The sequence below is a fragment of the Grampus griseus genome, assembly GCF_964374135.1.
Source record: "Grampus griseus genome assembly, chromosome: 17".
In the NCBI taxonomy this organism is placed as follows: Eukaryota; Metazoa; Chordata; class Mammalia; order Artiodactyla; family Delphinidae; genus Grampus; species Grampus griseus.
In genome coordinates this window covers 52,299,798-52,325,510 of record NC_139011.1, presented here as the reverse complement: position 1 = coordinate 52,325,510, position 25,713 = coordinate 52,299,798, and the positions used below count along the sequence as shown (strand labels likewise).

Genomic DNA, 25,713 nt, shown 5'->3' with positions numbered 1-25,713 from the left:
AGGGTTCTCCAGAGAAACAGAAAATATAGGACATATACAGATATATATAAAAGGAGATTTATTATGGGAATTGGCTCATGTGGTTGTGGTGGTTATGGAGTCTGAGAAGTCCCACAGTCTGCCATCTACAAGCTGGAGGCCCAGGAAGCTGGTGCTGTAATTCAGTCTGAGTCCAAAGGCCTGAGAAGGGGAGAAAGAGGAGCCTCTGGTGTAAGTCGATGTCTGGGTCTGAAAGTCCAGAGCCAAGAGCCCTGATGTCTGAGGGCAGGAGAAGATAGATGTGCCAGCTCAAGCTGAGAGAGTGAATTTGCCCTTTCTTCACATTTTTGTTCTATTCAGACCCTCAGTGGATTGGGTGATCCCTACTGCATATAATATACATATAGTACATACATATAGTATGTACATGTGCACATATACATATAAACAAATGTATATGTATTTACATATACATATACATTGCTGTGTGTATATATCAGAAAGAGCTAGAATATTCAGATAGTCCCTAGTCAGTCATTCATTTCCAGCTTTTTTCCAGGGCTGCCACATACAGCATCATAAATTGTGCACTGCATACACAGACTATAATGTGACTGGAACAAAATGTGCACAGCCCTTTTTCACAGAGCTAGTTTATCCAGAAAGCACTCACAAGGATAAGTAGAATACAAAAGAGCATAAGTTGAAAGGAAGAGCAGAAGAAAAACAGAATGGAAACATAAAATGGGGTTCATGCAAAAATGCAAACTTTGTTACAAGAGGGCTTCGAATTTGGCTTTGTCTCTTATATCATAAAAATGGATGGATTCTTAGTTTTAAGACAGAAATATATGCTGAAGGGCTTTAGTAGAGAGGCCACCGTGTAAATTGGTGGACAACATGTTCATATTCTATTATAGATGCAAAACTAAGTTTGCCAGCACTGTTTGTGATGTGGTCCTCAGTAAAGGCTGTGTGTCACTCCAAAGTCCAGTTCCGTAGAAGCAATGCTGCAGGTGGGAAGGGAAGTCAGTACAGTGCATATCAGATACTCGTCTCTCTCTTTGTTTTCAGTGGTATCTAGAATATCTAGAGAAAAATCATCCTCTTAAACATTACCTTCCTCAGCTGGACTTTTGATAAATAGTTTTTTTTTCTATGAGTTTGAGATTGTACAGACCATTTTACTTTGGAGGCCAATCATGCAGAAGCATATAAGGAATTCACTGTATAAATTGAAAAGAAAAGGAAAAAAAGAAATTAGTGATAAATTAGAAGTGTGTGGCAATAACATACTCCATAATGACCTAGATACGATGCCAAGTTCTGGGGCTATAAAGATGATTAACATCTGTCCTCAAGCCAAAAGGGAACCCTCCTACACTGTTGGTGGGAATGTAAATTAGTACAGCCACTGTGGAAAACAGTATGGAGTTTCCTTAAAAAAACTAAAAATAGAGTTACCATATGATCCAGTAATCCCACTCCTGGGCATATATCTGGGAAAGAGAAAAGATCTAATTTGAAAAGATATATTCACCCCAGTGTTCATAGCAGCACTATTTACAATAGCAAAGACATAGAAGCAAACTCAGTGTCCATTAACAGATGAATGGATAAAGAAGATGAGATATAGATATAGATGTATAAAATGAAATATTACTCAGCCATAAAAAAGAATGAAATAATGCCATTTGCAGCAACATGGATGGACCTAGAGATTATCATTTTAAATGAAGTTAAGTCAGACAAAGACAAATATTATATCACTTATATGTAGGATCTAAAAATTAGTACAAATAAACTTATTTGCAAAACAGAAACAGACTCACAGACATAATACACAAACTTATGGTTACCAAAGGAGAAAGGGGGGAGAGATAAATTGGGAGTATGAGATTAACAGACGCATACTACCATATATAAAATAAACAAAAAAACTGTATAGCATAGGGAACTATATTCAATATCTTGTAGTAAACTATAACAGGAAAGGATCAAAGAAAGAATATAGATATACACATATATGTATAACTGAATCACTTTGCTGTATACCTGAAACTAACACAATATTTGTAAATCGACTATATTTCAATAAAAAAAAAATCTGCCCTCAAGCTGTTTGTAATCTAGGAGTGGGATAAGCGTGGGCGAGGGTTGTCTAGTCGACTAGCAAATATTGATAATAACATTAGTAATAGTAGTATTACTAGCTAATATTTTTAAGTGCTTACCATGAGCCAGGTATTTTTCTAAGTTCTCTTTTGTATCAACACGTATAATGCTTTTCAATCCTATGAGGTAATTATGTATTATTATTACTCTGTTTTAATTGATGAAGAAATGAAACCTCAGTTGAGGACCTCACCCAGAGCCATACAGCTCATTGTTGTGGAGTTGGATGCAAACCTAGACAGACTTCTTAAACAGATAAACACAATTCAGAATGATTAATGCTTTGATAACTGTAAAAAAATGAGAATGTTTCCTAAAATGAAGAAGTTTCTTGTCTAAAAGCATACTCTCATGTAGAATCGTTTCCTATAATAGAAATAAAACTATGAATACTATCTATGGAAAGAAGATCAATCACATCCAATGCTGAGTGAGAGATTACAACTTCATATATCTGTTCTCATTAAGCAAATTTCCAACTGGATTATATTTGGAGTGCAGGAGGTTAGGTCACCTGTGTAAACTTCTATGAGATATTCTTTCACTCTTTTCAGTGTTATTGGAAAACACTTTGTTGCTTGAAAATTTTTACCACTTCACTAAATATAAATCCTAACAAAACTTTTGTGGGTGAGCAAATATCAGAGGATGTTCTCGTGTCACCTCTGCCCAGACTGCTCGCTCTTCGCAGATACTTTGATAGTCATAAAACCACTGCAAGGCAACACATGTTAACCTAGATTTTTGAGAAAAATCTCTATGTATGGATTTTTATCGGAGTTAAAGAGTTCAGATTTCACAGATACAAAACAGTCCTCTTTCCCCCAGGAAGTCTTGATTTCAGAGTTGAATTGGCCTTAGAAGAAGTGGATAATCAGGATTTCCCTGGTGGCGCAGTGGTTAAGAATCCGCCTGCCAGTGCAGGGGACATGGGTTCGAGCCCTGGTGCGGGAAGATCCCACATGCCGTGGAGCAACTGAGCCCGTGCGCCACAACTACTGAGCCCGTGTAACAACAAAAGCCACCACAATGAGAATCCTGTGCACCGCAACCAAGAGTAGCCCCCGCTCTCCACAACTAGAGAAAGCCCACAAGCAGCAATGAAGACCCAACATGGCCAAAAATAAATAAATTTATTTTTTAAAAAAAGTGGATGATCGATGAAGAATCTAGGTAAAAATTCTAAAGAAGAGGGGAAAAAAGGAATAACATGCACAGTTTATTCCTTGCCCTCTTTATTTATATCAAGTACCCAGGAGGATATATGATACTCTGGCTGGAAATTACTGTATCAAACAAACTAATATTCTAGCTTAACTATGTGTTTCTTTGGGGTCAAAATAGCTAACGATGTCATATATTAATGACCACATGAAACTGGTGAGGTAGGTTCTTACCTACACTTACTGACATGGAAATTGAGGTCCAGAATCTAGTGAAGTGACTTATTCCAGAACAAATACTTACGAGTTTCATTGCAGAAATTCAAATCCAAGACCAGAGCTGACTTCAAGTCATAGTCTTTTCTTTACACCCTAAACTCTAATGCTGCTAATGAAGCCATTGTTATTGTTCTAATGATAGAGATTTGCACATGGATATTAGAAAAATCAAGGAGGAAGCCAGTTGGGCTGGTCGTGATAAGCTCTACCAATGTCTGACAATCAGATTCTTTACTCCCTCTCTGCTATTACAAATGGTGGTAAAGAGCCTTGATTTTCATAGAATTAGAGTCACCAGATGAAGTCAGTTTAGGAGGAGTCCTGAGAATATTTGAATACATGTTTAAACAATGGTACTGATAATGTAGTGGTTCAGAGGAATATTGTGAAACTTAGGTGAGGTTTGCTTTCTGCTCTAAGCAAAAAATGCTACACAAACAGAGACTGTATATTAAAGAAGGTAGTGAAAAATATAAACACATATTTTAACACAGGTAGTATGCACAGGATTGAGCCAGAAAAAAATGGAAATGAAAAGTTTTCTCCCTCAATATTTATCAATCTTCTTACCCCTGCTCATACTTCCAATGTATCTACTATTTCTGTCTTTTAGGAAAGGCAGGGTAGTGGGTGAAGGAATAACAGAATTATTCTGATGAAGAATAAGAATATGGAATTAAAATAGTCCAAAAAACTAAAAGTCTACCTTGGTACTCTCATTTTGAAAACTGAGTACTCAGGGAAAATAGGCAAACATTGCTTGGAGGGAACAAAGAGGTTTAAAATTATTCTTCAAAATATTTGGCCTTTTCACAATGGTATAGAGAAAATATTTGTTAAATATGTAGAATGGGTGATTTGACCAATATAGCTGGTGAAAAGTCAGAATTTAAATACTTTAAATAAAAGCCAGACTATCTAAAACATATATCACTGCCTAAATTCTGCCCAATAACTTGTTATATATGATGAAAAAAGGATATTGTACAATGAAAGAAACGCAGAAAATAAATATGATCACGTTTGTGAAAATAAATAGGCCCAGAGAAAATTAATTGATTTATCAAATATTTATTGAGGACCTATTATTTTCTAAGCACTATTTAGAGAAATGCAAATTAAAACAACTATTAAAGTGCAAAACCAACTGAGAATAATGAGGTAATATCACTGGTACTAGAGAAAAATAGCTATACATTGCATGTTGTATCTTAAATTGGTTCAATTTTTCTAGAAAATCATCTGCCCATATATTCCAAGAGTTATAGAAATGTTTCTACCTTTTGACCTAGTTATTTCATTTTGGGGAATAAACTTCAAAGAAATAAAAGAAAAGCAAAATGATCTTACAAAGATAAACGTAGCAGTCCTATTTTTTTTTTTTTTTTTTTTTTTTTTTTTTTTTTTGCGGTACGCCAGCCCTCACTGTTGTGGCCTCTCCTGTTGCAGAGCACAGGCTTCAGACACGCAGGCTCAGCAGCCATGGCTCACAGGCCTAGCCGCTCCGCGGCATGTGGGATCTTCCCGGACCGGGGCACGAACCTATGTCCCCTGCATCGGCAGGCGGACTCTCAATCACTGGGCCACCAGGGAAGCCTGCAGTCCTATTCTTAATAATAAAAACTGACAAAAAGGGTACGAGGCTGAATATGCATATTCATGACAAAAATGAATGTTTATTAGTACATTTGCAAAGATAGAAGATAATTACGTTAATTTATTTATAACAATGACTATTTATTAGGCACTTATGTGCGCCAGGCACTCCCCTGAGGGCTGGGGATCAAGTGCAGATCGGGTGTGGCGTCTGCTAGGGACTGTGTCTGTGTACAAAATGGAAAAATACAGCCTCTCTGGCAAATGCAGTCCTATAGGTGTAAAGTTTGGCCAGAAAAATACCCCCTTTTGCAAAGTAAAGGGCACCTGTGCATGAGGGGGAGTGTAACAGCGGGGCTCATGCTCAGGAGTGGAGTGCAGGCTGCATTCCAGTTCTCTCAGGCCCTGCCTGGACATCCTGATGCAGAGCACAACTGGCACAGCCATACATTGAGTCCTGGTGCTTATGAGTTAGTGAGGAAGGAAGAAAGACACTGAAGAAATAAATGCACCAGCAAGTGCGTGATTACAAAGGTAAGTGTTCTGAAAGATAGGAATGTAGTCCAACTAGAGAAGATAGCAAGGAGACCTGGGTGGTCCCTACAATGGAGAAAAAGTCCTGAAAGTAGGTGAGATTAGGTTAAAGGGGTGGGAAACCTATATGGGCAGAGGTAAAAACTCCCCATGGCTGCTATGGAAAACAGTATGGAGATTCGTCAAAAAATTAGAACCGCCATATGATCCAGCTATTCCACTTCTGTATGTTCATCCAAAGAACACAAAAACTAATTTTAAAGGATATATGCACTCCTATGTTCATTGCAGCTTTATTTACAATAGCCAAGATATGGAAACAGCCTAGGTATCCATCAGTGAATGAATGGATAAAGATGTAGTGTATATACACAATGCAATACTACTCAGCCATAAAAAGATGAAATCCTGCCATTTGTGACAACGTGGATGGACCTTGAGGGTTTTATGCTAAGTGAAATAAGTCAGAGAGAGAAAGACAAATACTGCATGTTTTCACTCATAGGCGGAATATAAAAAGCACAAACAAAACAAAATAAATGAACAAACCAAACCAAAACAAAACAAAAACATAGATACAGAGAACAGAGTAGTAGTTACCAGAGGGGAAGGAGGGTTGAGGGAAGGCAAAATGGGTAAAGGGGGTCAACTATACGGTGACAGATGGAAGCTAAACTTTTGGTGGTGAGCACACTGCAGTATATGCAGAAGTCAAAATGTAATGTATACATGATACATATAATATTATAAACCATTATTACCTGAATAAAACAGTCTTTAAATTCCAAAATTAGGAAAAAATAAACCAACTCTCCATGGCTGGATGGCATGTGGCACATTCAAGGAACTAAAGTCTGGATTAAGGAGAGCAAGGGGAGTGGGCTACACCCTACAGTAGAGAGGTAGGCAGGGGCTAGACTCTGCAGGATCTTGTAGGTCAGGCAAGGACTTTTAGATAAAAAAGAACATGTGAAAACATTGAGTGGTTTTAAGCAGGAGGGCAATGACATGATCATACCTGTTCGTGAAGGATCCCTCTGGCTGCTAGTGGGGCCTGGATTACAGAGGGTGTGGTGGTTGGAGTGGGAGACTTGGAGCAGCCCTGCAGTTGTCCAGTGAGAGAGGGAGGTGGTGTGGACGGAAGTGGGGTCAGTGGAGAAGGTAAGGTGCAAACAATTGGAGACACACTTTGGACGTGAAATTGATAGGTCTTTGAGGTGGACTGGCCATGTAGGGTGAGCTGAAGGAGTGTCAAGCAGACCTTTTCTTTTTCCCCAGTAAATTTCAAAAGTTAACAATGTAAAAAGGTTAGTATTATATTAGTTTCCTGAGGCTGCTGTAACAAATTACTGTAAAACCAGTGACTACCAACAACAGAAATTTATTCTATCACAGTTTTGGAGGCCAGAAGTCAAAAAATCAAGTTGTTGGCAGGGCTGTGCTCCCTCCAGGGACTCTAGGAGAGAAGGCTTTCTTGCCTCTTCCAGCTTCTGGTGGCTCCAGGAGTTCCTTGGCTGTGGCTGCATAACTCCAATTTCTGCCTCGGTCTTCACACGGCCTTCCCCTCTTCTCCCTGTGTTTGTGTGTCTTCTCCTCTTCTGTCTCATGTGAGGACACTTGTCATTGGATTTAGGGCCCATCCAAAAAAATCAAGAATGAGCTCACCTTAAGATCCTTAGCTTAATTATATCTGCAAAGACTCTTTTTTTTTTCTTCTTTTTTTCTAATAAGGTCACATTCACAGGTTCCAGGAGTTCGGGCATGGATATATCTTTGTGGGGGCCAACATTCAACCTACTACAGGCATTATGTGAATACTCCTTTACATACACCCTTGTACAGGCTATCAGGACTGACCTTTGTGCACACATATTGTCTGCACACATTTTTTTCTCCACATGTCATTTGAGAAGCACTGAAAGGTCTGCCTTCAGTTCTCAAATAACCTCAAGCAGTTGCTCAATCTGAAGGACTGGTCCTTGTGAAGGCTTTGTACTCCATAACATCCTGCGTATGCTCCATCATTGAATGCAACCCATACGTTTCACCACCTAGTATTGGAATCTTTTTGTTTCCTTGTCTTTTGTTTATAAGGCCCTTGAGGGAAGTGATTGTTTCTTGCTCACCATTCTTGTTCACCATGCCAGGCGTGGCCTTCTTTGAGGCACTTCACATTATACTGTAAGGCGTAATGAATATAATTTTCTGCTTTTTTTTTTATCAAATCACAATTAACTACTTAATTAATCAGAAATTTCTGAATAGCACCTGCAAATTATTTTGAATGGAGGCAGAATATCAATGAAAATCAACACATTGTACAGTTTTTATATAGCTGCTGGTGACATAAAGATGGAAAGTTTTAGTTCTTACATTTTAATAGCTTAGTCTGTTGAGGAGATCCATTTGAATGAATTGATTATAAATTAGTGGTAATTCCTGTAGTAAAGTCACTAATGAAATACTATGAAAGCATAGAACAAGGAGCAACTAGTTGTTTGGGGGGGGGTTGGTTAGAGATGGCTTCAGAGAGATGACATCTGAATTGAAGTCTTGAAAGGTGAATAGGTATTTTCCAGGGGGAGGACATTCCAAAGGGAGATGAAACCAGTAGGGATTTCTATTGAAATCATAATAGCACTAGCAAGGATAAAAATTCAGATGCATTTCAGGAAAAGTGAGATTTTAACAGATGAAGAAGGAGGATAGGAAGTGGTTAAATACATTCGGTGAATAAGACTTGGCAATAATTGTAATTGTGAAAACAAACAGTGGAGTCAGTACTGCTACAAGGCTATCCCCCGGCAGACCCTGAGTCTCTCTATTAAAAATGGGGTGTCTGAACTCCTCAGATGTTAATTGGAAATGTGGTCTGCGTTTTCTCCATGGCAGGCTGTAAATCTATATTTTAGTCAGTGCTTTGCTCTTTTGGATTAGTATATAATGTCCTTGAAAGCCCTCAGTTCTTTTCTTTCTTATTTTTTCCTAAGAAAAAAGAAACTTCGTTAAAAAGCTACATGATAGTGCTGGATTTAGCTCATTTTAAAAAAGGTCACAGGTTTTTTGAGTAGTAAACACAATTACTAGATCTTTCCAGTATCTAGATGTTTGGCAGGCATGCCTCCATTGCTGGAATAAATAACTAGAGCTCCAGGGGCATATGACAGCTGTGGGCCTGTGAAGCCTGAGGGTATCTGGGAAGAGGCAGATGTATCGTATTTCTCCTCAACCACAGCCAAGAAGAGAATCAAGGCAAAAACCTCCCTTTTGCTTGAATCAGCCAGATTACTGAGCGAATTTAGAGCTTGTCTGGTCTACTGGTTTCAATTTGGCCTTAGAAACCCAGTGGGTAATAGGAGATTTATTTGAGAAGCTGCTGTCAAGAATTTAAGATTCCTTTCAATTGCAACTCAGCAGCACCTGGATTGTATTCTTAGAATATTTCCTACTGTGATGATAATATCAGCAATTAACATATTTGTATTTATAAAGCTTTATTCTTCAGGGAGTACTCAACCCTTGGGAGAGGTCAGCTAATTAATTTCTGCAATGTTTGAGATTAGACTGTTGCTTGTTTTATGACCTTGAAGATTACAGTGATTATTAAGTCACTAAAATGTTAAATCATTTTTGCAAGTACTCCTAGTAAAGAAGCGATAGAAAATAGGCAAAGAACACACAGATCTGGACATTCTGAGAAGTGTTTCCACCACTGCCCCAGAGCAAGACCCTCACACAAGTGCCCACCCAGTTTTAAGCAAGGAGGAAAAATAAAAAAGAGAAGGCACATTATCAACAGAGAATTAACATGATTCAACATTCTAAGGAAACCCTAATTATGCTAATATAAAGTCATCTGAAATTATTCATATCTCTGGAACTCTGAAGATAACTTCTTAGCAGCTATGAAATCAGAGGTTGGATGAACCACCTTTCTTCTGTGGTGTGGTGGAAAGATCACTAGGCCCTGATCCATGAAGCTCATGTTTGAATATTGTCCCTTTCACTTACTAGCTATGTTATCCTGGGCCAGATAATTGACACCTTGGAATTGCAATTTTTCCAATCATGAAATGGATATGTTAATAACTGCCTGACAGTGCACTCTTGTCTTTACCCTAAGAGACAGCATCCTAGTTCAGGACTCCATCATCTTTCACTTGAACCACCGCAACTGACTTCTAATTGATCTCTATTTCATTCTCGTTTCTTTACTGCCTCTTTTCCACATAGCTGTTAGAGTGGTCTTCTAACATCATAATTCAAATTGTATCATTCTTTTGCCTAAAATCCTCCATTGGTATCCATTGGTATTTAGAATAAAATACAAATTCCTTACTATGGCCTAAAAGGCCTGTACAGTCTTGTCTTTGAGCACCTCTTTGGCCTCATCTCGCCACAGTGTCCCTTAGTCTCTGAACTCCAGCCATACTGACCTCTATGATGTTCAACCAGATATGCTTGCTCTACCTCTACGCCTCTGCCCTTGCTATTCCATCATATGGGAGGCTCTTCCCCCATGTCTGGATGGCTGCTCCATTTACTCTCTCAAGTCTCAGTTGGAATATTATCTGTCCAAAGAGGTATCCCTGACCATTATATGTAAAGTAGCATCCCCAGTCTCTAACAATTTTTACCTCTATAGCAGTTATCACAATGTGATTTTATCGTCTAGTTTATTTATTGTTAGCTTTCTCCCTCAAGACTGTAAGCTCTTGTTTACTGTTTTCACAGTACATTCCCAGAGTTTAGAGCAATACCTGACCGTCTAGCATGTACTAGGCACTCAAAATAAGTGTTTATTGGATGAATACATGAATATGTTTAAATACAATAATACATATGGAATGTTTAGCCCACAGAATGCTTGAATTTGCTGTCTGTAGTGTTAGACCTTTGTATCCATGGCTTGTGCATTCACATATGGGTCGTGCAATCCAGTTTATTGAGTCCTGGTGTGTGGAACCCTCAGATGAGGGACCCACAGATGCAGATGGCTGACTCTACTACGCCATTTTATTTTATTTTATTTTATTGCGGTACGCGGGCCCCTCACTGTTGTGGCCTCTCCCATTGCGGAGCACAGGCTCCGGAAGCGCAGGCTCAGCGGCCATGGCTCACGGGCCCAGCCGCTCCGCGGCATGTGGGATCCTCCCGGACCGGGGCATGAACCTGTGTCCGCTGCATCGGCAGGTGGACTCTCAACCACTGCGCCACCAGGGAAGCCCTTCTCTTCTAATTATTAAGATGAAGGACAAAGCGGTCAAGTAACAAAGGAGCAAAGATTGTAAGTGGTGGTACTGGGGTTTGGACTCAGGCAATTTGGTCCCACAATGATAATCATTATCACTCACCTACTCAAAACTATTGTGTTAGCCTGACATTCAAGTTCTCCAACAATCTGACGACTAACTCTCCCAATCTCCTCTTTCATCATTCATCCATTCATTTATTCACACATTCATTATTCAACATATATTGAGCATCTACTTTATGCTAGACACTGACCTAAGTCCTGGGCCTAAAGGGCTGAATGAGCTAGTTCTTTTGGGGAAGGGAAAGGATAAATAGAAATGTGAAAATCCTTATTTTATCAATGCTGTCAGCACAATCAAACCATTGGTGATTTGAATGGGAACTTTACTTATTTTATGGCCCAAGACTTTTCTTTTATAACAAATGACAGACTTCAATATTACAAGGTGTCTTTTCGATACCTGATTTCTCCAAACACTGCTCCAGCTTTCAGAGTAACCAGAACTTGAGCGCCATCAGCTCCTCCAAGAACTTGGACTTCTCCTTGCTTAATGATATACATTTCCTTGCCAATTTCTCCCTATATGCCAAATGTAAAGAGGAAATGGTAGTCACTTTATTCTTGACAATTATGCCCCAAATTAAAAGATATAAACTCTTTTAGAGGAGTAAATGTAAATGAAGGAAGCAAGGAATAGAAGTGTAATAATAATTATCTTAAGACCTGAGGTAGTTATGGACATCAGTTTGACATAACATGTGAAAGGAAATTACAAGGAAAGTGATACCTTCTAGAACCTGAGCACTGTGTGCCATCACTGGACAGGCAAAGATACTTCAGTCAGCGCATTGTTTTAAGAATGGGATTGGAGAGAGGAAATAACAGATTGTAAGCATATTCACCTTAGCTTTGGTGACGGCTGCTATGCTTTGAAGAAGTTGCTTAGTTTATCCAAAGAACATGGGTTACAGTCATCTAAAGGTGAACTCTACTCTTCTGCCTATAGTACTGAGGTCTGATTTTAGTAATTGGGGCGTATGAGACCCTTAAGCTATTATTCTTGTTCCATGTTGAGAAGAAAGTGTTACTGCAGCAGGTTTATATATATCTTTATTGGAGTATAATTGCTTTACAATGTTGTGTTAGTTTCTGTTGTACAACAAAGTGAATTAACTATAAGCATACATACATATATCCATACATATGGATACATACATATATCCCCATATCCCTTCCCTCTTGAGACTCCCTCCCATCCTTCCTATCCCAGCCCTCTAGGTCCTCACAAAGCATGGAGCTGATCTCCCTGTGCTATGCAGCAGCTTCTCACTAGCCATCCATTTTACACTTGGTAGTGTATGTATGTCAACGCTACTCTCTCACTTTGTCCCAGCTTCCCCTACCCACCCCGTGCCCTCAAGTCCATTCTCTATGTCTGTGTCTTTATCCCTGCCCTGCCACTAGGTTCATCAGTACCATTTTTTTAGATTCCATATAAGTGCATTAGCATATGGTATTTGTTTTTCTCTTTCTGACTTACTTCACTCTGTATGACAGACTCGAGGTCCATCCACCTCATTACAAATAACTCAATTTCTCTCCTTTTTTGGCCGAGTAATATTCCATTGTATATATGTGCCACAGCTTCTTTATCCAATCATCTGTCGATGGACATTTAGGTTGCTTTCATGTCCTGGCAATTGTAAATAGCACTGCAATGAACATTGTGGTACATGTATCTTTTTGAATTATGGTTTCCTCAGGGATATGCCCAGTAGTGGAATTGCTGGGTCATATGGTAATTCTATTTTTAGTTTTTTAAGGAACCTCCATACTGTTCTCCATAGTGGCTGTATCAATTTACATTCCCACCAACAGTGCAGGAGTGTTCCCTTTTCTCTGCACCCTCTCCAGCATTTACTGTTTGTAGATTTTTTGATGGTGGCCATTCTGACGGGTGTGAAGTGATACCTCATTGTAGTTTTGATTTGCATTTCTCTACTAATTAGTGCTGTTGAGCATTCTTTCATGTGTTTGTTGGCAATCTGTATGTCTTCTTTCGATAAATGTCTGTTTAGGTCTTCTGCCCATTTTTGGATTGGGTTGTTTGTTTTTTTGATATTGAACAGCATGAGCTGCTTTTGTATTTTGGAGATTAATCCTTTGTCTGTTGCTTCGCTTGCAAATATTTCCTCCCATTCTGAGGGTTGTCTTTTCATCTTATTTATGGTTTCCTTTGCTGTGCAAAAGCTTTTCAGTTTCATTAGGTCCTATTTGTTTATTTTTGTTTTTATTTCCCTAACTCTAGGAAGTGGGTCAAAAAGGATCTTGCTGTGATTTATGTCATAGAGTGTTCTGCCTATGTTTTCCTCGAAGAGTTTTATAGTGTCTGGCCTTACATTTAGGTCTTTAATCCATTTTGAGTTTATTTTTGTGTATGGTGTTAGGAAGTGTTCTAATTTCATTCTTTTACCTGTAACTGTCCAGTTTTCCCAGCTCCACTTGTTGAAGAGGCTGTCTTTTCTCCATTGTATATTCTTGCCTCTTTTGTCAAAGGTAAGGTGATCTTAAGTGTGTGGGTTTACCTATGGGCTCTCTATCCTGTTCCATTGATCTATATTTCTGTTTTTATGCCAGTACCATACTGTCCTGATTACTGTAGCTTTGTAGTATAGTCTGAAGCCTGATTCCTCTAGCTCCGTTTTTCTTTCTCAAATTGCTTTGGCTATTTGGGTAGTAGAGTTATTTTCACAATGTTGATTCTTCCTACCCAAGAACATGGTATATCTTTCCGTCTGTTTGTATCATCTTTGATTTCTTTCATCAGTGTCTTATAGTTTTCTGCATACAGGTCTTTTGCCTCCTTAGGTAGGTTTATTCCTAGGTATTTTATTCTTTTCTTTGCAATGGAAAATGGGAGTGTTTCCTTGATTTCCCTTTCTGATTTTTCATTTTTAGTGTATAGGAATGCAAGAGATTTCTGTGCATTAATTTTGTATCCTGCTGCTTTACCATATTCATTGATGAGCTCTAGTAGTTTTCTGGTAGCATCTTTAGGCTTCTCTATGTATAGTATCATGTTATCTGCAAACAGTGACAGTTTTACTTCTTCTTTTCCAATTTAGATTCCTTTTATTTCTTTTTCTTCTCTGATTGCCGTGGCTAAAACTTCCAAAACTATGTTGAATAATAGTGGTGAGAGTGGGCACCCTTGTCTTGTTCCTGATTGTAGAGGAAATGCTTCCAGCTTTTCACCATTGAGAATGATGCTGGCTGTGTGTTTGTCATATATGGCTTTTATTATGTTGAGGTAGGTTCCCTCTATGCCCACTTTCTGGAGAGTTTTTATCATAACTGGGTATTGAATTTTGTCAAAAGCTTTTTCTGCAGCTATTGAGATTATCATATGGTTTTTATCCTTCAGTTTGTTAATATGGTGTATTGCACTGATTGATTTGCATATATTGAAGATAAACCCCACTTGATCATGGTGTATGATCCTTTTAATGTGCTGTTGGATTCTGTTTGCTAGTATTTTGTTGAGGATTATTGCATCTATGTTCATCAGTGATATTGGCCTGTAATTTTCTTTTTTTGTGACATCTTTTTCTGGTTTTGGCATCAGGGTGATGCCTCATAGAATGAGTTTGGGAGTGTTACTCCCTTCAGCAGGTTCTTTTTTTTTTTTTTTTTTTGCAGTACACGGGCCTATCACTGTTGTGGACTCTCCCGTCGCGGAGCAACAGGCTCTGGACGCGCAGGCCCAGCGGCCATGGCTCACGGGCACAGCCGCTCCGCGGCTAGTGGGATCCTCCCAGACTGGGGCACAAACCCACGTCCCCTACATCGGCAGGTGGACTCCCAACCACCGTGCCACCAGGGAAGCCCCAGCAGGTTCTTTTATTCAGTTCTTGTTTATCGCTGGGGACTCTGGAGCCAGGGCAATGACATTTGTTCAATGCCTTGAGAACTAAACTCCTGGAACGTTCTCATAGACACTGGTTAATGTTATTCTGTATGCCTCAGGCAGTGTGGCAGGATGTACCAGGCTGTCAACACTGTTTAATGTAAACACAAAGATTTATGGTGTGTGATTTGTATCTAGTTTGGAGTCTGAACAATGACTGGTCATGTAGCTATGTGACCAGCCCCATTTAAAAACTCTGGACTCCAAGACTTAGACGAGCTTTCCTAGGCAGAGATATTTTTCTCTTGTCTCTATGGTCCACAGTAGGAGATAAAAATGCATTCATGTGAGCCTCTCAGAAATAGGATCTAGGAAATCTGCACCTGATTTCTCTAGTCTTTGCCTATGCATATCTTTTTCTTGCTGTCCCTGCATTGTATACTCTGCCTTAATAAATCTTAAGTGATAAATATAACTTGATGTTGAGTCATGCAAATTACTAAACTAGTGGGTGGTTGTGGGACCCTTGGAACACATCTCACTCCAGGATCCAAAAAACATAACTATGTTTTACAAGAGATCTAAATGGCACTTGGGTGAAGAAAAGCTTTTAAACTTTAAATAAGCCAGTTCTCATAATACTAGGCAAACTATTTGGATAACAGTACCTATATATGTCTTAGTGAGTTGAGTCTTGATCACCCTGAGCTATTAAAAATAGCATAAATACAATAAATTCTCTTATATTTGGTTCAGGAGGGGGCTGGATTATTTGAGTTCATAAAACATTCTTGTCAACCATATTTTCAAAGGAGTAGAATACACTAAAATTAATTTAGGATTAAACAATGTTGATTATAGTTTATGCTCTGCAATGGCTGAGACAATGTCTACTTTGTTCCACTGCTGAGCATAGGAATTATGACATAGGCACTCATTTATGAATAATTTATAATTCAGCTATTCTCTGGGAAGTTTTGAAATTCTTTAATACCAAGGGTTATTCTCCTGAACATTACTTATTGTCATATTATAATTGTTAGGTTAAGTTTAAAGTTTTCAGACTCTACCTCTTAGTTAACATCTGTGACACTGAAATTCTCATTTTATCTCCCCATGACTTTTATGAGGAAGCTAGAGTAGGTATTATTATTTCCATTTTACAGAAAGAAAATAAAGGCACAGATTGGCTTACTGGCTAATATTTGGCTGAGTAACCGTTGTTCCATGATAGTAAATAGAAGCAAAAGGAAGCCTAGAATGCACATCTCCTAACTAAGCAATGCAAAAAGTATACTTAAATTTTGCATTGTGTATTTATACCTTCTATAAATAGATATATTTATTCCCAAATGTAGATTTAAGTAGAAATTCCAATACAGATAGATCTAATTATAGTTATTTCCACATTATCAGTGCTAATAATACATCTTGCATTTGCAAAGTACTTTTAAAATCATAATATCAGATTTTACATTGCTCCTTATTTTAACGCCTGTGTTTGTTTTATCAGAACATGCTACTTTGAGGCTTCCCTGGTGGTGCAGTGTTTAAGAATCAGCCTGCCAATCCAGGGGACGCGGGTTCGATCCCTGATCTGGGAAGATCCCGCATGCCGCGGAGCAACTAAGCTCGTGCGCCACAACTATTGAACCTGCGCTCTAGAGGCCACAAGCCACAACTACTGAGCCCACATACCACGACTACTGAAGCCCACACACCTAAATCCTGTGCTCCACAACAACAGAGCCCACTGCAATGAGAAGCCCGCGCACAGCAGAGTAGACCCTGCTCACTGCAACTAGAGAAAGCCCACGCACAGAAGTGAAGACCCAACACAGCCAAAAATAAAATAAATAAAATAAATAAATTAAAAAAATAAAGGAACATGCTACTTTATAGCTGCAAGGTATTTTCATAGATATTAACTCACTTATTTCTTGCAAAAATCCCAGTGAGGTCAAATAGGAAAGATATCATTATTCTTATTTAAAAATTGGTAGTAGAGACTTGAAAAGTTAAGTGTCTTGGGCAAACGTACGAGGCTGGCAGATGATAGCATTAGAACTAGCAACACCTATGTCACCTGATTATATTATATGTACAGATCATATCTAATGAATCCAATATCAAGACTGATCTCTTTAAAACCAACACAATATCTATGAATTATTTTAAAAATGAGCGAAAGTGTCTAAAAATTAGCTTTTCAAGAGATACTCCAAGAAGTAATGATTAGGACAGGGTCATATTCCTTAATTCTCTGCATGAAGTAATTCTCAAGGAACTGGAATGATTTTTCAAAGGCAGTTATTACAAATGACTGGAGGTAGAAGTACATAATGGGTACTTAAATATAGTTCAGCACTTTTAATTATTTTTTAATGGTCATTTCAATAATTTTCCAAGGAGATCTGCCATAATCAACGAACCAAAACTTCCACTATTTCTTGCATATTTCTAGGCTAATTTAAAACTTTCCTGCAAGTTTAATTGGCATTCAAATGAAGTAGACATTCCTTAGAGAGCAACGTCTGACAGCATGTGCAAAATAAGATCAAACCAAGCTCTTCTGGTCGGTTTATGTACTAATTTGGAGAAAGTGTAGAAATGCAAGCGCTTCATGTAACCCTTAGTGAGAGAGCACTTCAAATTTTCGGGGTTCCTGTGTAGAAGGCTATTTCCAAGGCTGACGGGCATTATGATGCTCAAATTAATTCTTGCAAATTAATCCTGGGAAAATTCCTAAGTACTCTTTGAAGCAGTCCAAACTACCCACTTGGTAAGTTTAGGAGCCATCCTGAGGATTAGATAGGTCAGCAAATTCAGTCCTGAGCCCTGCCATTTCTTCAATTATTTAAACAACTGCTAATGGAACATGTTTTCTTTCGTTTTTTTTTTTTTTCTTCTTCCATTTTCCTACAATGATTTGGGGAAATGATAAAAAACAAAGCTGAACTTGGCTGTATAAAATCTGGACAAGAAACAACTTTTCACCTCTGTCTATGTCTACTCTTAATTAAATCCCTTCTTAAAAACAGAAACAAAGAAATGTGGCTTGGAGTCTCATGTCTTTTCATTTCTGCTCTTCCCCCTGCTTATTTTTTCCTTCCTTCATTTGTGTTCACTGATCTGTTTTTATTATTGAGTGATGGATGCGATGTGAGGAAGAAATTAGAAATGAGAACGCTGCATCTACTCTGCATTTCACACTTTGTTAAACAAATTTTCACTGATTGTGGGCCCAGATGCTAAAGTTTCTATGAGTTATCTCAATTTTCAGTCCCTGCTGCTATTGGAACAAATTGAAAGGCCATTTTGATGCATTAAGGTCATGTCATCCTAAATGCATCACTGCCCGAAAGGGGTCCTTAAACTGAGCTGTGGTTTGTATTTCCCATTTTAATGAAAATGATTTTATATCATCAGTATGCCCACATTTAATCTGGACTAATTTGTGTGGGATTCTAGATTCCTGGTTTCATTAATATCACAATCTCTATTTTTCCTCTTTACCTCTGACAGCTCCTACTCAGTTGCCCTCTGTGATTCTTCTTCATTGACCTCTTCCATAAATACTGGTATTCTTCAAAGTTACAGCCTTGGTCTTCTTTATTTACCTTTTCTTGAGCTTCTTATGATATCAGTTTCCATCATATGCCAGTTTCCAAAGATTTACCTCCAGTTCTGTCCTCTCTCACGGGCTAGACTGATTTCCACCTGTGCACTAGGTATCTCTACCTGGATGCCTTAAAGTACCTTCACTCTATTTGACTTTGTCTTTCACCATTATCCTAGTTGATCATTTGCTTCCATTCCTTAAACAAGTCAAGTTCTGTCCCGCCTCATGGTCCCAAGTCTTCATCTAAAATAGTGTCCTCTCCAGTTTTTTTTTTTTTTTTAAACTAGAGAACTATTTCTCTTCAGATTTTCACAAAGATCATGGCTGACAGCTTGACAATCTCTCCCTGTCTGAGTCCCCCAATCTAAAGTAAGTGTCTTTGCCACCACGCACTCTCCTGGCAAATTGTTTTTGCTGCATAGAAACTTAGCACATTTTGGAGTTACACAGTAATTTTATTAGTTTATTGTTTGTTTCTTCCACCAGGCCAGTGATACTCAACTTTGGCTCAATTTATAATCATCTGGGAGCTTTAAAAATATTGATATGTGGTCTCCACCCAGACCAATTAAGTTACTGGAGATGGAGCCCAGATTTCTAAATTCAGGTGATTCTGATGTACACTGTGAATTGAATACCCTGGCACTAGACTGTAAGCCCTTGAAGGACAAGAACCACCTTTTTATGCTCACTGCTGAATATATCCAGTACCCAGCACAGTGCCTGGCCCATAGTATTTCAAAATTATTTATTGAGTTTCACTGAATAAATGATACTAAAATTTTCTAGCTTTTGACTTATTATAGTTCCATACACTCCCTCCAAAGACAGAGTCCCTTCCTTTCTGCCTTCACTCATGTGAATTCTTTCCTCTACCTGGAATGCCTGCTTCTTCTTTCTCCTGGTTCATGCTGATTCATTTTTCAAGACTTAGCTTGACCAGCATCTTCTCCAGGAAATCTTGCCAGTACCCCAGTGCAGAAGTGTCCTTACTCTGTGTCCTACCACAGCTTGTGCTTACTTCTACCATCTAGCACATTATTTTGGAATGATATAAGTACTTCTTACCCTCACTCCCCAGTGTGAACTCCCCAGGGTTTTGGATCATCTCTCATTTCTTTGAACTGTTCATCCTTCTCTACTTTTTATTTTGATTATTGCCTTCACTATTGATTTAATATCTCAAGATGTATCTCAAGGTCCCAAGGTCATCATTCCTTCTCTCCCCCTTTGAGTTAGTAATCAGAGATGTGCAAAATTGTTTATTTTAGAGTTATTTGTAATAGCAAACACTTGGAATTGATTATGATATATTCATAGACTGGAAGATTATGCAGCTTTAAAAAGGATGTTGTAGATTACTTAATAATATGTAAAATGTTCCCATGATATATTGTGACATGACAAAACAAGTTTCAAACATAAGCGAGGTATGCTGCCAATTTTATAAAACAAGCTCTAACTATCCATCAGTCGATATAAAAAGATAGGTTGAAATATATTAATAGTGGTTATTTCTGGGTGGTGGAGTTTTTGTCTTTGTGCTTTTATGTGTTTCCCATTTTAAAAATAATGAACATGTATTACTTTGTAATCATAAAAAGCACAGTAAAATTAAAAAAAAATGGCATTGATTATTTACTAACTGGGTGAGCTACATGGAGGTAACTGATAGCTTGCTGAAGACATAAAAAGGGCAGAACCACCTTTCACTTCTGTAACTTTTCCCTCCACCTTAAGTATTTGGAGTTAATGGGGTGTGACAATTGATGATTTACATTTACACAAAGCAACTTTTCAGACCACCCACACTTATATCCTATAAGTAATGAAATCCATATTGTCTTGTTCCATTTTGAACTCTGAGAGCACATTACAGTTTTACAGAATTGTATATCATGATTATTTCCATACTATGGAATTCACCCTGGACAAATTTTGTTTAAACTATTCTCTTGCCTTATATCTGAACTCCTCAGATGTATTTATTAGTCATGCATTAGAAAAATAGCATGAACTCACCTTTCTGCAGACAAAGTCACCAGGTAAGTAGACAATGGATTTCAATCTTAGCAACATGTCATAAATCATCTGTGTATCACAACCCTAAAGAAAAAACAGAGAAAAATAATTCTCATAGACACAGCTAAAAGGCCAATATTCCAATTGATTTTAAAATGCAATGGAAATAAACAGTAATAGATGTTGTCTGTGTTAACATTAAAATATTAGTTGCCGGTAGATATGGACTTGTCTTGACCCAGAATTTAGAAAAAAATACCTATGATATGATGGCTAGAATTTAGATCCTGGTTAGATATATTCAGGTTTGAATCCTGTTTCCACTACTTATTGCTATGTATCTATGTATCTCATGCCCTCATTTTCTTAATCTGTTAAATGGGGGTGAAAATGTTACTAATCTCATAATGGTAAAATTTTACTCATGTAAAACTTAACGTAATGCTTAGTAAATGATAGGTATTAAAGATTACGGTAATATAGTGAACGATTGATTATTAATATATTAACACTGACAGATAAAAATCTTTGCTGAATATTTTTCTTTTTAATAACATCTTTCACACTATTGTTAGATATTATTATTTAACTTTGCAAGCTTGTATGTTTTTCTTCCCGAACTTAATTGTCATCTTCTTAAGGCAGAGTAACTGTACATGAAAGATACAAAAACAATATCTGTTAAACAAATGACTGTTCATCTCCACTTCAATAGTGTAAGAAACAAATTTGATTTATTAGAAAATGTGTCTATATTTGTTTTCTGTCTAAATAATTATAATTTATCTATATGATAGGCTAAAGAAAAATCTGTAGATGCTTCAAAACTCTCACTTTACATAGTGATTTTGAATCTTCTGCTTTCATCAAATATTTTTATTTTTTCCTCTCAGAGCTGTTAACATGTAGCAGCTTTCCTTTTGTCCGTCCCTTAGGGGAAATTATTATTTTGCAGAGAACTAATCCTAATCAGTAGCAGAGGAAGGAGGCGGAAAAGTAAAGGACCTACCCCCAGTTTGTGGATTGGCTAATCATTCCTTTAGCAATACAGGTTTCCATAATGATTTTGGTAGCAAACACTTGACCTAGATCCATATGAAATTTAAACCTTGGGTTGCTTGACTGATAAGGAGAGTTAATGATTTATGATTGAAGTATTTTCAAGTAGCCATGGGTGAGAAGCATTCAGATGAACTTGAAGTTAGAATTTTAAAAATTTATTTGAGAAACTATAGCTTTTGGTTCTCTCGGATGGAAAGAAAGGCAAAAGCCAACAGGAATACCTTCTTAATACAGTCCAACAAATATTCATGAAAGCTGCTATGAGCAAGGCTTTGAACAATGCCCTTGGTGCAATCAGAGATGACAGAGAGTAAGTCTAATTGGGATAAGGTTTTAAGTATACAGAAAAGCTGTAATTTGTGGTAAAAGTTAATCATATCATAAGATATCCCAGGTAGGTACCCATACAACTTTCAAGAGGTGGGGCTATTACTTCTGTCTTGGAGTGGGGATGAGGGAGAGGGGAAGCATCAAGAAGGTGCTCGTGTGGGTGACACAATTTGAGTCATTTGAAGATGAGTATGATTTTTATCTGCCAAGATGCACAAAGGTCCTTTTAGGCATAGTGAAATGTACATTTTCTTTCCTTGTCATGTATTTGTTTTGTGCAAAGTATATAATTGTTATTTATATTTATTTTATCCCTACCATGTCTCATAGGTTATCATATTTGCTAAGGCAAATGACAAAGATTAATTTCCTTCTAAAAATTATTTTGTTTTTAGTAAAAATTCTCTAACTATATGGCTCATGTGCCCTACTTCTTTTAATGCTGTCATTGATTCACAGTAATTTCATTTCAGAAACTGGTGTTCTGATCACTCAGAACTCTCTTAGGAAAAAAACCAAACTGGCTTGATTTTAAGATTCTGCCCACTAAAGAAAGTTAGTGTCCTTGATATTTTAGAGAAAATTCATTAGAAATATATTTGGAAGTTCTTAAGCTTAAACATGTCTAGAATATCATTGCAATGAAGGTAACTCTCAATCATTCATATCCATGGAGAATAATAGCATTATAAATGATCAGAAAGAGAAGATTTTTTTTTTTTTTTTTTTTTTTGCGGTATGCGGGCCTCTCACTGTTACGGCCTCTCCCGTTGCGGAGCACAGGCTCCGGACGCGCAGGCTCAGCGGCCATGGCTCACGGGCCCAGCCGCTCCGCGGCATGCGGGATCCTCCCAGACCGGGGCACGAACCCGTGTCCTCTGCATCGGCAGGCAGACTCTCAACCACTGCGCCACCAGGGAAGCTCGAGAAGATATTTTTTAAAAGCCCACTTACATTTACTTTCACAAGCACAGTTTGATGTTTTCGGCATTAACTTTTAATTATAATTTGTAGGCCAAAATAAAGTTTTCATTCCTTGAACAATTCCTGCTGGAATGAACTTTGATGAAAATTCCCAACTGTATTAAATTGTATTCATAGGAATTACTAATGATTTTAAATGCTGTTTTCCTATGGCAATAATTCCATAAATGTACAAAGATGTGAGTGGCAGTATTATTTTCAGTACTGAAAAAACTGGAAACAACAAAATGGCAATCTGTGGACAGGTAAAAATATTGAAGATTTGTAGGTTGCAATACCGTAAAGTGGTTAAAATCAATAAATCAGTTCTCTCTCTCTCTAGATGTGATTGAATTCAACAAATAATGTGGTCTGCACAAAAGCAAGCTATAGAATATATTCATTATGACTCCAACTATGAAAAAATCTGTACAAAATAATACTACCGGGCTTCCCTGGTGGTGCAGTGGTTGAGAGTCTGCCTGCCGATGCAGGGGACACGGGTTCATGCCCCAGTCCTGGAAGATCCCACATGCAGTGGAGCTAGGCCCGTGAGCCATGGCCGCTGAGCCTGCGCGTCCGGAGCCTGTGCTCCGCAACGGGAGAGGCCGCAGAGGTGAGAGGCCCGCGTACCTCAAAAAAAAAAAAAAAAAAAAAAATACTACCTGTCATTGATGTTTATATAGATAAAAAGTAAAATAAAAATGAGTATTGGAAGAATATCCTTAAAATCATTTTAGTGGCCACCTCTGAGGAGGGAGAAAGGAGAACAGAACTGGCAAGAAGAATTGATGAGACTTCAACTTTTATTAATATTAATAAAAGTAAAGTAAAACACGCATCCCAAGATTGTTTGTAGGAACAAAATCCTCTTTGAGAAGGAACACATTTCATCTTTTCTCTTCTATCTTTCAGGTTAGCTCACTTGCAGAAAGCACTCTAAAGAGACCCAATTAATGGAAGTGTTGGAACAAATTAGGAGATAAGTCTTAAAATAGATTGACAAACAATTAGTACTTTCTTCAGTAGAAATGCCCAAATACTTAAATGGAGAGCTGTTAGCTTATGGCTTGGATTTCCTCAGAGAAAAGCATTTAAACCATTATAAATATGAGTTTTTATCAATGTACTTGCATAGAATATGTATTAGCTATGTAAACAGAACATAGCAGTTGTATGTAATAAAAAAATTACAATTTAAGCTTCACCAACTAAGTGATTCTTTCCCCTAATGATTGCTTTGTGGATAGGTGCCACCAGCCTTGGGGCAACTGTGATTTATGACTAGATCCTTCCTTTCTGTATTTTGGCTTAGTGAAATCAAGTTTGCCTTATGAAGTCATTATGTTTTATGATGTATTTGAGAACAGTTATCTCCTCCCTCCCCCACAAAATGACTATTTTCTTGAGATACAGTGTGCTCCATTATCGTATGATAAAAAAGAATTACATCCCAGGGCTAGCATTTTTTTCTTTATAATGCACCTCCATTTCCTTTATAGAAGTAATTAGGAAAACTTCCGATTCACAGAAAGAGCCCAGTCATTGTTTCATAAATGTTCCTTTTCTTTTGTAAAGTGAGAGTACCTGTGTAAATGTCAATATTAACATTGTATTAACACAACATTTGTATTACATTTTATTTTCTTATTTTCATCTATTTAATTCTTTCATCCTTCCTGTGATGCTTGGCATTAATTAATATATTGTTAACACTCTTGGTTTTTAGATGAGGTAACAGAGGCTCAGGCAGTCTATTGACTAGTTCACTAAGGTCACACATGCAAGAGATGTCAGAGGAAGAGACTCATCTGTGTGTGTGTGTGTGTGTGTGTGTGTGTGTGTGTGTGTGTGTGTTTGATCTACATTCTGAGCAACTCAAGGGCAAGATTTGTATATTAGTCGCTTCCATATGCCCAGGGTCCTGCCAGGGCATGGGGCATGCCAGGCACTAAATAAATATGGCCTGATGTATAGAATGAAGTTATTAGAAATTATTCCTTTTTCAACAATGGGAAATTCAGTGCTGTATAAAAACTGTGTTACAGATTTGAATAAGGCTTTTGGAGATTTGAATGAAGTTGGGAGAAATTTTATTTTTATTCAAAACATAACCTATACTTTAGATGATGGGTCCTATACCCAGGAAGTTCTTCTTTTAATACTTGCAAGCTCTGAATGCAATTGTAAAGTTGGTAAAATTTACCTTTGGATGTTTACTTTCTCAGTCCTGAAGGATTCCTTCATTTCTAGGCTCATTCCTGCTTAAGTTCTTTGGAAAAGAACTTAATATATTATCAGTAATATATAACTCACTGTAACTTTAAGTCACCCTCAAGTATAAACAGTCTTCAGGTCTCTTCTCAGCTCAGCCTTGTTTATTATAAAAGGACATGCTTTGTCCCATCTTAAACTCCATTCCCACTAAGCAAATGATGGGTAATATGTCTAGGGCAGGAATTCTGAATCCAGTTACCCATGCTAAAGTCAAATGTGATAAATAATTTGCAAGGTACTATGATGTCATAACTTATTGAATTCTAAGTGATATCAGACCCAACCTTATGCTTAACATTTGCAAACACAAGTAAGTCATCTCCATCAAGCTTTCCTGAGAACTGAAAATAATTCTATTTTTCTAGGAGCCTCAGTATCACATAGTCAAAGTGAGAAGTCACAAGTTGGATGAAACCCTGAGGATGAATCTAATCCATTTTCCTATGATCAAGCGCAGCTACACACTGATTTTACCTGTGTGAAAACTCTCCTGTGACTGAATCAGTTTTATTTCTCAGTAATAATAGCAATAATAACAATATAACTT

At 37.7% G+C, this 25,713-nt stretch overlaps 1 protein-coding gene across 1 annotated transcript in view; it reads right to left on the bottom strand.

Annotated features, from left to right (window-relative positions):
* CNGB3 (cyclic nucleotide gated channel subunit beta 3) overlaps nucleotides 1-25,713 on the bottom strand; it is a gene marked incomplete at both ends in the record, with an annotated part of 142,091 nt that overhangs the window by 8,654 nt on the left and 107,724 nt on the right. Inside the window, 2 exons of the mRNA XM_082674669.1 lie at nucleotides 11,444-11,562; nucleotides 20,535-20,618. Coding sequence (XP_082530795.1) covers nucleotides 11,444-11,562; nucleotides 20,535-20,618 — 203 coding nt within the window. The remainder of the gene's footprint in view (nucleotides 1-11,443; nucleotides 11,563-20,534; nucleotides 20,619-25,713) is intronic.